Source organism: Petromyzon marinus, unplaced genomic scaffold (genome assembly GCF_048934315.1).
Source record: "Petromyzon marinus isolate PM22_M1 ecotype Great Lakes invasive population unplaced genomic scaffold, UKy_Petmar_22M1.pri1.0 PM_Scaffold_86, whole genome shotgun sequence".
Taxonomy (NCBI): Eukaryota; Metazoa; Chordata; class Hyperoartia; order Petromyzontiformes; family Petromyzontidae; genus Petromyzon; species Petromyzon marinus.
The window spans coordinates 63,217-76,351 of NW_027423695.1; the positions used below are offsets into that span (position 1 = coordinate 63,217).

General features: G+C 50.2%; 1 protein-coding gene across 1 annotated transcript; it reads right to left on the minus strand.

Annotated features, from left to right (window-relative positions):
* Window positions 1-3,227: 3,227 nt before the first annotated feature.
* LOC142923893 (mRNA export factor GLE1-like) lies at window positions 3,228-13,048 on the minus strand. The gene is made up of 14 exons (XM_076064871.1): window positions 12,724-13,048; window positions 11,487-11,616; window positions 10,660-10,841; window positions 9,999-10,053; window positions 9,436-9,499; window positions 8,565-8,680; window positions 8,152-8,221; window positions 7,818-7,960; window positions 7,206-7,396; window positions 6,954-7,083; window positions 6,615-6,719; window positions 6,387-6,469; window positions 5,846-5,909; window positions 3,228-4,403 (listed from the first exon to the last, which is right to left on the minus strand). The coding sequence occupies exons 1-14, from the start codon at window positions 12,774-12,776 to the stop codon at window positions 4,335-4,337; spliced, it is 1,455 nt and encodes a 484-aa protein (XP_075920986.1). The 5' UTR covers window positions 12,777-13,048; the 3' UTR covers window positions 3,228-4,334.
* Between the last annotated feature and the right edge of the window lie 87 nt (window positions 13,049-13,135).

Sequence of the window (13,135 nt, forward strand, 5' to 3'; positions counted from 1 at the left end):
CCATTCGGAACTCAACCTTGTACACTGGACCATTTACACTAGAACCTGCACACTGGAACCTGCACACTGCACTCTGTACACTGGAACCTGCACAGTGGACCCTGTATACTGGAACCTGCACACTGGAACCTGCACACGGAACCCTGTACACTGGAACCTGCACATTGGACCCTGCACACTGGACCCTGCACACTGGAACCTGTACACTGGAACCTGCACACTGCACTCTGTACACTGGACCCTGCATACTGGAACCTGCACACTGGACCCTGTACACTGGAACCTGTACACTGGAACTTGTACACTGGACCCTGTACACTGGACTCTGCACACTGGAACCTGCACACTGGAACCTGCACACTGGACCCTGTACACTGGAACCTGCACACTGGAACCTGCACACTGGAACCTGCACACTGGAACCTGCACACTGGACCCTGTACACTGGAACCTGTACACTGGAACCTGTACACTGGACCTGCACATTGGACCCTGTACACTGGAACCTGTACACTGGAACCTGCACACGGAACCCTGTACACTGGAACTTGCACACGGAACCCTGTACACTGGAACCTACACACTGGACCTTGTACACTCGACCCTGCACATTGGACCCTGTACACTGGAACCTGTACACTGGAACCTGCACACTGGAACCTGCACACGGAACCCTGTACACTGGAACTTGCACACGGAACCCTGTACACTGGAACCTACACACTGGACCCTGTACACTGGAACCTTTACACTGGAACCTGCACACTGGAACCTGTACACGTGTTTATGGATGGTTTTGTTCGCGTTCTGTTTGCGGCAGTGAGCAGGTGTCTACGGTACAACCAGATCCCCATCGAAAGCGAGCATTTATTGCACATTGGGTTTTACAGGAGCCAAAATAAACCGGTCGCTTGGCGTCACTGCCACTTAGTTGTGAACGGCGGTCATTGGTGGAGGTGGTGGTAGAGTGGAGGTCTGATGGAGGTGGTGGTTTGGTGGAGGTGGGGGTCTGGTGGAGGTGGCGGTGTCTTGAGTGTGGCGGTGTGGTGATGGTAAAGGTGGTAGTGTTGTGGGGATGATGATGTGGTGGAGGTGGTGGCGTGCTGGAGGTGGTGGTGTTTTGTGGAGGTGGTGGTGTAGTGGAGGTGGTGGTGGAGGTGGTGGTGGAGATTGTGGGTGGTGGTGTAGTGGAGGTGTTGGTGGTCGGACGCTGCTAGACTTCTGTGCAGCTCATGGCCTGGTAATCACCAACATTTTGTTCCAGCATCGGCGTAGACACCAGGACCTACCGTGGAGTGTATCTGACTGTTAGCTCGTCATCTGTACGATGCGCTCGCCATTGTTCCACTGCGGTGGTGGCTGACCATCTCGGACCCCATTCAAAGACACAGTCGCCTGGTCTCAGCTCGCTGGTACAAGTTGCAAGCGATCATTTAATCATTGCCAGCAGCTGGGGTTGGCATCCTTCCCCCCCTCATCCTAATGCCGAGGGGGAATGGTTGAGCTTTAGACCTGTGGCTCATGCAGCTGCAATGGCTGCTTTGGTTACGCGTTCCACACTTCCCCAGAGACCCTGGCTGACGGAGGAGGTTCTCTAGCTGGCTGAGAAAACACGAAATGCCCCCTCCCACTGTCTACAGCGTCCCACGTCGACATGAAAACACGAAACGCCCCCTCCCACTGTCTACAGCGTCCCCACGTCGAAATGAGGAGGCTTACTCGTGGTCGCAGGTTGCTGATAAGATGGAGCTGCCTTAGACCCCGGGATTACAAATCACTATTTAATTCCATCAAAAAAGTAACTTGCAACGGCACAGAATTCACAATCCTTACAGGAAAGAAAGGTGATCCGATCTCTAACCCCCAAGGACAGGTGTGCAGGTTTGTTAAACATTTCTGAGGTCTTAGGGAAAGGGAAATCCCTCAACCCAGACAACATCATGGGGGAAAGTGGGGATACCCCTGCTGAGGCTGCCGTGCCTCAAATCTCGGAAGAAGGAGTCGCACCTTGTGAGTGGTTGGCTGTTTCTCTCTCCCACCTGAAGACGATTGCTTGTGGCGATCGAAACGTCGTGATCTAGTATTATTTTTTCTACCTACGTGACTTGACCGAAAGAACCAAAGAGTATGGATTCCTGCAGTCACGAAATCTTCAAATCATGTTTATAGGCAAGGACCCTCTCTGTTAGACGTGGGTCTCAGTTCACGTAACGTGTCACGGTGGCTTACGGCAGTTGTTGTTGGTTGTGGTGACGGTGGTGCTGTTGCTGGGTGGTGGTTTCTGGTATTGGGTAGCGACTGGGGCCTGGATAGCCAGGCGGACAGGGCCGGACACGTCCGACGTTTTGTGATTTGTGCTGAACGCGCGCTCGTGGCCGATAGGTGCCGATGACGACTGATGGTGGAACAGTTTTTGTAAAAATCCGTGCGGTGTGCGGTGTCAAAGCCGTGCCTGAGGGGTGGTGGGGGGGATTCTGCCCCACAAGAAGCCAAACTATTTTTGTTTTTATAATCATTTTTGTGACATAGACGAAAATGTATCTGCAAATATCACTGCGTATCATCTCAACGCAAAGTATTGTCATCTTAAGCATGGAAACTTTTGTATCCGTAGAATCCGAAATAAAAAGTGATAAAGGTGTGACGTGACCGCTGTTGTGTTCTTGGAGTCTGGGCCTAGTAACGTTCTGTGCACTGTAACCCCAACCCATGGCATCAACCGTGGCGAAGGCGACGTTATCTCCCTCGCCTGGCATGGAGGATGTCGTGGGTTCGGTGCTGGAACCTGGCGTTGCCTGTTGTATATTTTGAGCTTGCGTGTTCTATCTCCGTGTGGTGATCACGTGGATTTTTCTCTGGGTCCTCCAGCGTTGCTGATAGATTAGTGAGGCCTATGATCAGTGGGCAGAGTATATTAACGGTTGTTAGTGTAAGCATGGCTATGTAAAGTAGGAGGGGGACAGATAGAGGGGCGACCAATTCACCATGTGTCCTGGTTGAGCCATCCAAACATTTGGTAGCCTTCAGCAAATGACGATGAACACATCGTGGTTAATGCCGCTGTCTCTTCCCATATAAAGGCCCGGTTGGTGTGTCATGCCCAGTGAGTTTTTGTTTTGCTATTCATCTTCGTGTGTATTTGTGCATGTTTTGCAGTTATTTTTTGCTGTTTACACACCAGGAACACACCACTGTAGATATTGCATACAAGCAACCATGACACAATGTAGCAATTCAGGGTTTTTATTTCATTTACGAATAAATGATTTACTGTTTAACACGTAAGCTTTCGCGACTGACGTCATCCATAATACAGGTTTTTTTTGTTAGATCGCGTAAATATGTGTCAAAAAACCCGCCACCACCCGACACTGCCAATTAGTAATGTTTATAATGTAAACAGAACGTGCCAATTCGTTACTAGTAGAGCACACTGCTGTGTTGGTGAGCAAAGCCACAACATTTACAATCTGAGTACGACGTTTCGCCAGTAATAACGAGCTTCATCAGGTGACAGCCAGATTGGTGGAGAAATCCTCCTGTTTTGTTAAATAGAGGGGTAGATGTGATGACATCACTTGTGTGCCGTTCTTGCGCGAAGTGGGGGAGGGATGAATTAATGCATATAAATTACTGTGGGTATCCGTTGCCGTTTGAGTTATATATATATGGTAATCAATGTACATTATGCATGCGCATTATGCAAGGCCATTGTTATTGTACCTGCTGCTGATTGTGTATACTAAAATAGCCATACCAACGGTAATCACTATTGAAGCATGCTGACCTGCATTTAAACATTTTATTATTTGATGGTTGGCTTACAAAGCAGCAATTAGATACATTATTTAAATACATAAATTATATACATTCATTATATACATTATTTATATGCATTATTTATATACATTATTTATATAGATTAATTATATACATTAATTATTTACATTAATTAATTCCCCCCCCACCACGGCACAAGAAGAACACACAAGTGTTGTCATCACATCTACTACCCCTCTAGTTAAGGAACGAAACAGGATTTCTCCACAAATCTGGCTGCAGCCTGAAGAAGCTCATTGTCATTACTGGCGAAACATCGTACACAGATTGTAAATGTTGTGGCTTTGCTCTCCAACAAAGCGGTGTACTGTACTAGTGACGAATTGGCATATTCTGTTTACGTGACAAACCTTACTCATTGCCTGTGTCGGGTGGTGGCGGGGTTAACGACACATTTGTACACTTACGCGATCTAACCTAGAAAACCTGTATTATGGGAGTTACTTGCATAAAACACATATTTACATAATGTACAGGTGTGAAGGGTGATCTTATTAAGCCTTCCAAAATTCTTCTGAGAGATGCCCGCTTGGCAAAGGAATCTCCCGATTAACAAAACAGTCCTGCAGGCAAACACAACATACACAAACACAACACACACAAACACAACACACACAAACAGGGATTAATGTGGATACTCGAGTCCGGGCAGCCCAGCAGCTCCACATGGGTTTTGAAGGGCCAACCAGTGGCAGCGTGCCAATAGAATGCCTCGCTCTGGTGTCTGGAGTGCTGTTAAGGTGAATATTTAATAAGTTATTTTAATGTAGCTGCTGTTTCTTGTGCAGGAAGCGATGCACGCCGGTCAGAGGCTTTTTCAGCCCAAAGCGCACTTTGTGGAGAAGTTCTAGACGCGTACTTGGTTGTGCTATTTGTATGTTTATTGAACAGTCCGACACACGCGTTAAGAGTTTCCTGGCAAATGTCCCGATCCACCATCGAGCTTTTCCCTCAACCCTTCCCTGCCTTTCCCCTTCAACCCTCCTGGCCAATCACCTTTCAACCCATCCTCCTGCTCCTCCCATTCAGGTGTGAGGTAGATGATCCCAATTACCTAACCCACCATCCCTGGTGTAATGCGGTAGGGAATGATGTCATTTGTGAGTTATACACAATCATGGGGTAGGACTGCCGCACATGTCTGATGATGTACTAGAAACCCTGTGTGAAGGGGAGACCTGGTGATTCAGGCAATTGACTATTAACCGTCCCTTCGTGTGTACGCATGCCGGAATGAGAGGAGAATTACTAATTTATTTCTGGGAAGTGTTTCCCAACTTCCCGACACGTAAAAAATTACATTAAGTGACAAAGTGAATACGGGGCTAATTATGTGTTCGAGTGCAAAGCCAGCACCACTCAGATCTTGGGTTTGAATTGAGGTTTCAGCCATCTGTGATTAAACCGGAGTCTCAAGTGTAGCGAGTTTAAGGTATTATCCTGGGCACAGATTACTTCACGAAAAAATACCTTTGTTCAACTCAAATTTTCATCTAATTTGGATTTTCTAACTCTTAATATTTACGATTTCATTGACATGTACTTACAAATGCTTTGACAATAATTACACCCACACACATGGTACTAACTATGCCCCTAATGAATGTAACTTTGGCCGCATTGAGTGTTAACACTCTACTTCAGGATGGCCCTGTATTGGGATGTTTGGCGAATTCCGTAAAGGCAAGTTTGGCGATTGGGAAGAATCCAGAATACCCGGGGAAAAGCCACAACACATTCGGATAAAACACAGCTCTGCACAGTTACGTTCACTCCGCTGCTGTACTGACGTCTCCTGACCAGCTCGCAATGTGCCCACTAAGGATGGCGATTGCTGCGAGCATGGATAAAGGGAGCTACTGAGTGACTTCAGATATCATTATGTGATGTCACCTTCCGCGGCTGTTATGACTTAAGGTAATGCTACACACATTGCTGTGCGGGTTATGACAATGGCACTGGAATAAATGTGTGTGTGTCAAAGTTGTGTCGTCAAAGCCGGTACCTCGAGGAACAGCCTCAGTCTGACCACAGTTCCCATCTGCTGCGGGATGGATACTTTCTCGATTCTGCAGGACAAGAAGAGACGCAGCGAGTTTAGTTGTGCATCCATCGATTCTTACAAACTTCCGGCTCCAGTCCTTAACCGGTGACCATCACCAACCACAGCTTGAAGCTCGTTCAGAGACACACTGTAACGGGAGCCTGCTGTCGACAGCTGACTTCACAGTCACGTCGATCGCATCGCTACCGCCTCCCTGCCAATTGCTGTGGGTGGAAAACTGGGCTGGTCAAGAGTCTTCCAAGAGCCAAAGTTTACGATCCGCAGGGGAAAATTATGGCGGTGCAAGGACCTTTCTGTATGTACAAGTGCAATGTTACTTTGATATTAGCTGGTTACTTGACAAGGTGATTCAGTCTATTGCCACAACATAAAAACAGTAGAAAGCAAATCGACTTCAGGCGTCAATGCAAGGAACACGTGCAAATATAAATGGCTTCGTGAAGGTGAGATGGAGACGAGACTGCCACCGGGCGAGAGGTACCTTGGGATGTATTCTTTCCTTAACCCATCGAGCAGCTCCCAGAGCTGATCGCCGTATGCAATCGCCATTGCATTACCTGCCACCTGCTCACACACACCAGGAGCATGTGAACAAGTCACAGGGCAGCCTCGTCTCTATCACAATGCTTGTGCGCTGTGTTCCCGTGTGTGTACCCGTGTGTTCCTGTGCACGCGCTGTGTGCTCATGCCCGTGTGCTCTCGTGCGTACCTCCAGAAAGCTGAAGAGCACCGTGGGGGTGACATTGGCCATGGGTTCCATATCCAGGACCTGCATGAGCCAGGTCCAGCCGTGACTCATGCCGTGGGGGTGGCTCTGCGATTCACGCACACGGCACGCGTGGGGTAGGGTGGCAGGTGTGGGAGAGATTCGTCAATTTAAAATCCCATTATCGTACTTGCGCTACACAGAGCCAGTGGCTTACGATTTAAGCAGATCGCATGCAAACAATGTTACACGTACACTAGCAGAGCGAACCAAACTGTACGTGACGGAGAGAGTGAGATCCGATTCTTGATGGAGATCGTGACCCCGGATTGGCGGTGCTACCTTGTTGCCACTGGAGGGGGGCACGGGCGCGGAGATGATGGCCGCGTACATGCGCGCCATGCCCGACATTCTCTGGAGAAACAAGTCTTCGTTCTCTACTCTCCCATCCTCGAAGCGGTAACCGAGGATCCTGCGGGTGATGGGGGGAGACACGGGCGTCAAGCACACGCCACACGCACGCACAGCTCTCACCGCTCACTCCTCACCCCCCAACTACCACCGCCCCCCAAGCCAGGTCCCTAGTGCCCTCACCTGAAAGCGTCCTCCTGGCTCTGCCCAGGCGTGGGACGAGGGAAGACGGGGCCCATGTAGGGGCACTTGCTGAGCAGGTGAGCAAGCAGGAGCTCCCCGAGGGCTGGGTGGCGGTGCCACAGTTCCACGGTGACAGCCGCGATGGGGAACACCGCCGCGTGGTTCCACCCCACCTCCTCCTCGCTCTGCTTCTGTAGTGGCAGAGACGCAGGAGGAGAGAGGGTGAGGTGAAGAAACCGGAACCGAAGACAACCAATTTGCTGTACTTATTTAGTTTGTCATAAATAACCTATCTCATTTATCTTTCCCAATTAAACGGGCAATTATGAACTTCACAAACATTGCAAGAGGAGCCCCGCTGAAAAAAAACATTCTTGATGAGACGCATTGTGGCTTTCTGGTATAAGAAGCATCGATGAATGAACCGTGAGAATAAATGAACACACATTCAAGTGAACTGATCCTAGCAGCGAGCACACAGGCGAAGGTGAAATGCAGATGTCGGTGGATGATGGCGATGACGACGGTGGTGCCGTGGAGGTGCGTGCATGCGAGGTGCATTTGACTGCGAGGCAAGACGCGGGGGCTTTGCGAGGGGGCTTGTCGACGTACCACGAGCCTCTCAGCCACCCGGTGCAGGACGTAGAGCAGGCCCTGCGGGTGGTCCGACACGCTGGTGGAGCGCGTGCCCGACACGACGGCCGTGCCGCTCAACAGCAAGTCCAGCTTGCCGGTGATGACGCGCAGGTGAGAACCTGCGCACGAGGACACGTTGGGGGGGGCACGTGTAAAAACGGGGGGACGTGTATTATACAACAGCGCTGCACTACGGCAGTCGTGACAAAGTGACTGCCGCACAAGCTGCCCGATTGTGCGTTTACACCGCGGGAGCTGGGGCAGGCTGAGACTCGACGTTTCACGAGAGAGGGGAGGGGACGGCGCTCACCAGACGTGTTGGAGATCTGGTTGATGGGCATTGACGAGGCCTTGGCCAGCTCGAACTTCATGACCTTGGTCTGCCCATCGCACACACACACACACACAGGTACACTCACACTATTAAAACTAAACTATGACACTAAAACTATTTGTTTTTTATTTTACTAGGTAAGGCCCACTGAGCTATATAGCTCTTTTTCAGAAGAGACTCGGCTACAACTGCTAGCTCCACGAAGTGAAATATCGCATGGATATTTATAGCAGCCAAATACTCTAAAAACACGCGTTTCTAATTGTGGAGGGAAAAACTGGAGGACCTGGAGAAAAATCCACGCAACCATGAGGAGAATACGTACACTGCAAATATACAGTAGTTGTCAGAATCGGGTATTTGAACTCACGACCCCCCCCCCCGCATACCTTCAGGTCCTGGTTGCCGTTGACCTCCTTCAGTCTCTCCACCGTCTCCGCCAAGTGGCGCTGCAGCTCTTGGTGACGGCGCTGCGGGACGCTGCCCTCCGCCCAATCTCCACCCGCTGTGGCAATCAATGCAACACACAGCCCGTTAGAAGCAGGGACCCACACAACACACATTATAACCAGGGTTCCACACACAGCCCGTTAGAACCAGGGACCCACACAACACACATTATAACCAGGGTTCCACAAACAGCCCGTTAGAACCAGGGACCCACACAACACACATTGTAACCAGGGTTCCACACACAGCCCGTTAGAACCAGGGACCCACACAACACACATTATAACCTGGGTTCCACACGCAGCCCGTTAGAACCAGGGACCCACACAACACACATTATAACCAGGGTTCCACAAACAGCCCGTTAGAATCAGGGACCCACACAACACACATTATAACCAGGGTTCCACACGCAGCCCGTTAGAACCAGGGACCCACACAACACACATTATAACCAGGGTTCCACACGCAGCCCGTTAGAACCAGAGACCCACACAACACACATTATAACCAGGGTTCCACACGCAGCCCGTTAGAACCAGGGACCTACACAACACACATTATAACCAGGGTTCCACACGCAGCCCGTTAGAACCAGGGACCCACACAACACACATTATAACCAGGGTTCCACACGTAGCCCGTTAGAACCAGGGACCCACACAACACACATTATAACCAGGGTTCCACATATGGGTCATAATTACCAGGGTCCCACACATGACCCCTTATAACCAAAGACTCACACACGGTCCATTATAACCGGGGATCCACACGCAACCCGTTATAACAGAGGAAACGACGCCTCACCTTGCTCCAGCGGCTCGCACTCGCGTGCCAGACGCGGTGCATCCTCGCCACCATCACCGCTGTTCTGCAGACAGCAAACCGCACCAGACCACGCTGTATTTTATAAGGGTGTGCCGCCAAATGCATTCTCATAGCTGATGAATGTTCCGACTTAAGAAAAAGCACGCGTATCTGTTTCACAGTCTATAAAGAAATTAACATTTTAGTTCATCGGACTATGAGCCTGTGGGTCCAATGTTTTCCATCAGGGAATCTCTGGGCCGGTGTTAATGATCTGAGTCTCGTCAGCAGGGTATGCCTGATTGTCGTGTGGATGGGTGTCAAGGTTGCGTGTTCGGGCTAAGCCGCACGTTTGAAACATCGTTACAAACGTAGAGTCCGTATTCCCTGATATCCCCCTCCAATTAATCTAGCCTTTGCTGGGAATCCAACTGAGGTGGCTGGGTTCACAGCGCAGCGTGCAAACTGCTGTGCCGAACTACCAAAGCAAGTGGCAAAACAAATGTTACGTGACAATTGGTGACCAGGCTGAGACTATAAACTCGCTACACCAAGACTCTTACCGCGATTCCAGAGAAACGCTCCTCAGTGATGATCTCGAGGATAACATTCTCAGAGCTGAACAAAAACAAAACAACAAATGATCACAATAGTGTTCGCTAGTGTCATTCTGCGTACCCTTATGCTAGCTGGAACCAACACCAGTGTACACGAGCTCTAGCTGACACTTACACTCATATATGAGCCTGCACAAAGACTCACATGTACACTACCTCACACCTACACTCCCTCACACTTACACTCACTCACACCTACACTCCCTCACACCTACACTCCCTCACACCTACACTCCCTCACACTTACACTTGCTCACACTTACACTTGCTCACACTTACACTCCCTTAGACTTACACTCCCTCACACTTACACTCCCTCACACCTACACTCCCTCACACCTACACTCCCTGACACTTACACTTGCTCACAATAACACTTGCTCACACCTACACTCCCTCACACTTACACTCCCTCACACTTACACTCGCTCACACTTACACTCCCTCACACCTACACTCCCTCACACCTACACTCCCTCACACCTACACTCCCTCACACTTACACTCCCTCACACCTACAGTAATTGTCTAACTGCCCGTCCAGACGACCAGTGCTCCCTAACCAGACCACAGTGTCCACCGCTGCATCTCGCAGTCCCCTCCCTACCTGACTTCCGGCTCATTGTCGCGTCGCTCCGCCTCCTCCTCGCTGGGTCCCTTCTCCTCGACCAGGAGAAGGGGGTTGTCAGCGGAGGCGTGGGGAGGCTCGCCATCCCCATGGGGCAATGGTCGTCCAGTGATGTCAAGTGGGGAGAGCGGCACAATGACCCGGCCCTCTGCCGGCGCCTCCTGTCGAGGGAATCACGTTCATGGTTTACGCACCAGGTAGAGAGTGCACACGTGCAGTGCAGTGGTAGGGGAACACAAGCTAAAGTGTGCACCAAGACGCGTATAAAGTCACGTTTGAACCATCCAATTGGCCGTTCCGATAAACGGGATTGTGCAGAATACATTGCGAGAACTGATGGACGGGATTGGTAATTGAATGGCAGCCAAAAAGGAAAGAGTACGGCCACCGCAGAGATGGATCAATGAGTTCAGTTCCCGTGCAGGAGTCGGATACATTGTGGCATTGCGTGACTGTGATGGGTGGTGATGATGTGTGTCGGGCCGTCAATCGGGAGCGGATAGAAAATAGCTGGTGATGATATGATGACAGAGGAATCATTCAACAATTGTCACTTATATAATCATCAGCCATAGTTAATCTGATGTTGGATGAAGGCCTCCCCAATCTGTCACTCCCTCTCACAGTCCGAAAATTCAAAATAATCCTCTCACAGTCCGACAATGCAAAAGAGTCTAGCTGGCACCTGCACATAAACTTATTTTATAATTCCATCTCCGTGGTGGATGTGTTCTATGCTGGTTACCATGTGGCTGAATGCACGAGATTGTGTGTTCGTGTGGGACGGTGATGATGATGATTATTACCTTTCCACATGAGGTGTCTGCACCACCTTCCTGCACCACCGGTGACGCCGTGGTGGGAGAGGATGCATCGGCGTGGTCATCAAGGCCATTCTTCACACGGTTATGCCTGCAGCGGTGTTTCTTACAATGCCTGCAATAAGTGATTCGATTTTAATATCAGCATTGAGTTCGTCCAAGCAATGGATCTCAATCTCATAAAACATCTGGCATTTCACCAAAGCCGTAGCCATGGAGTCAACATTGGGGGGGACCAAATCTTCCAGGGGGTCTGGGGATCCCCCCCCCAGAAAAAAAATCTAAATTTGGAAACGAATTTCCTGCCTAAAATATTAAAAAAATTAACTAACACATGGGATGTAGTTATTATTTATTTATTAACAATAATGTCTAATGGTGTATATTGTATTATATTGCTCTGTGTTTTTCTTTTTTTACCTTTTCTTGTTACATTGTATGTAATGGCAGAGATGAGTGATTTCTAAAATACAACCATAACCACAATTATATAAACGGAAATCTATTTTATAGCAATATAATGGGGTCGACATTGTGAGCATATTTGAATATTGGGGGGGATGCGTCCCCCCCCCCCCCCCACAATATTTATTATAATTACGGCCTTGTATGTCACCAGTATTGGGTCAAGCAAGCCCGACTTTGGTGATGAGACACTGTCCAGTAGACAGGACTTGCTTGCTCCAATGCTGATGAAAGTTTGGGTTCTCAGAGGCAGTATTTGTTGTCACTGTGAATGGGCGCGATCAGTGCTTGGATAGGCGACCACTAAATCACAACAGGTGCTAGAGACTGCGGGGCTACAATGTGATTGGTGGACTGTGCTGAACACATCGTTGTACTGCACTTACATACTCCACCATCGCTGTCCCCCGCCTTGACAACCTCGCACTGCCCAGAGTGGTGAAGTATGGTTAAATAACCCCCACGACCCATACGGTGTGGGGAGGTCCTCATCCAGCAGTAGAGTGACTTGAATAAGACGCGAGACCGTGGATAAGTTGTGGCTACGATTATAACAATGGTCACCAACCCCTCACCCAGTGTTTACACTGCGGGGCTTTAGCGTCCGACTCACACGGAGCCCGGCGTGGGGCTTTAGCGTCCGACTCACACGGAGCCCGGCGTGGGGCTTTAGCGTCCGACTCACACGGAGCCCGGCGTGGGGCTTTAACGTCCGACTCACACGGAGCCCGGCGTGGGGCTTTAACGTCCGACTCACCTCTTTTTGCTGGGACGCTCGCGCTTCGGAGTTCGGGAATAGCACGCTCCCATGGCGGGACCGTTCGTCCGCACGGGGACACGAGGGGCGAGTCGAGGCGATCGCCCTTTGGGTACCGACGAAGATCGCCAACGAGGAGGATCAAGATTGAGGAGGAGGAGGATCAAGATTGAGGAGGATCAAGATTGAGGAGGAGGAGGATCAAGATTGAGGAGGAGGAGGATCAAGATTGAGGAGGAGGATCAAGATTGAGGAGGAGGATCGAGCGGACGTAGGCGCGCTGCTGCTTTCCACCTCCCCAGCTCCACGTCGAGTGAGGTCACGCCCACAGGCCACGCCCCGCGCCTCCCATTAGCCACGCCCCGCGCCGCCCACAGGCCACACCCCACGCCGCCCACAGGCCACGCCCGCG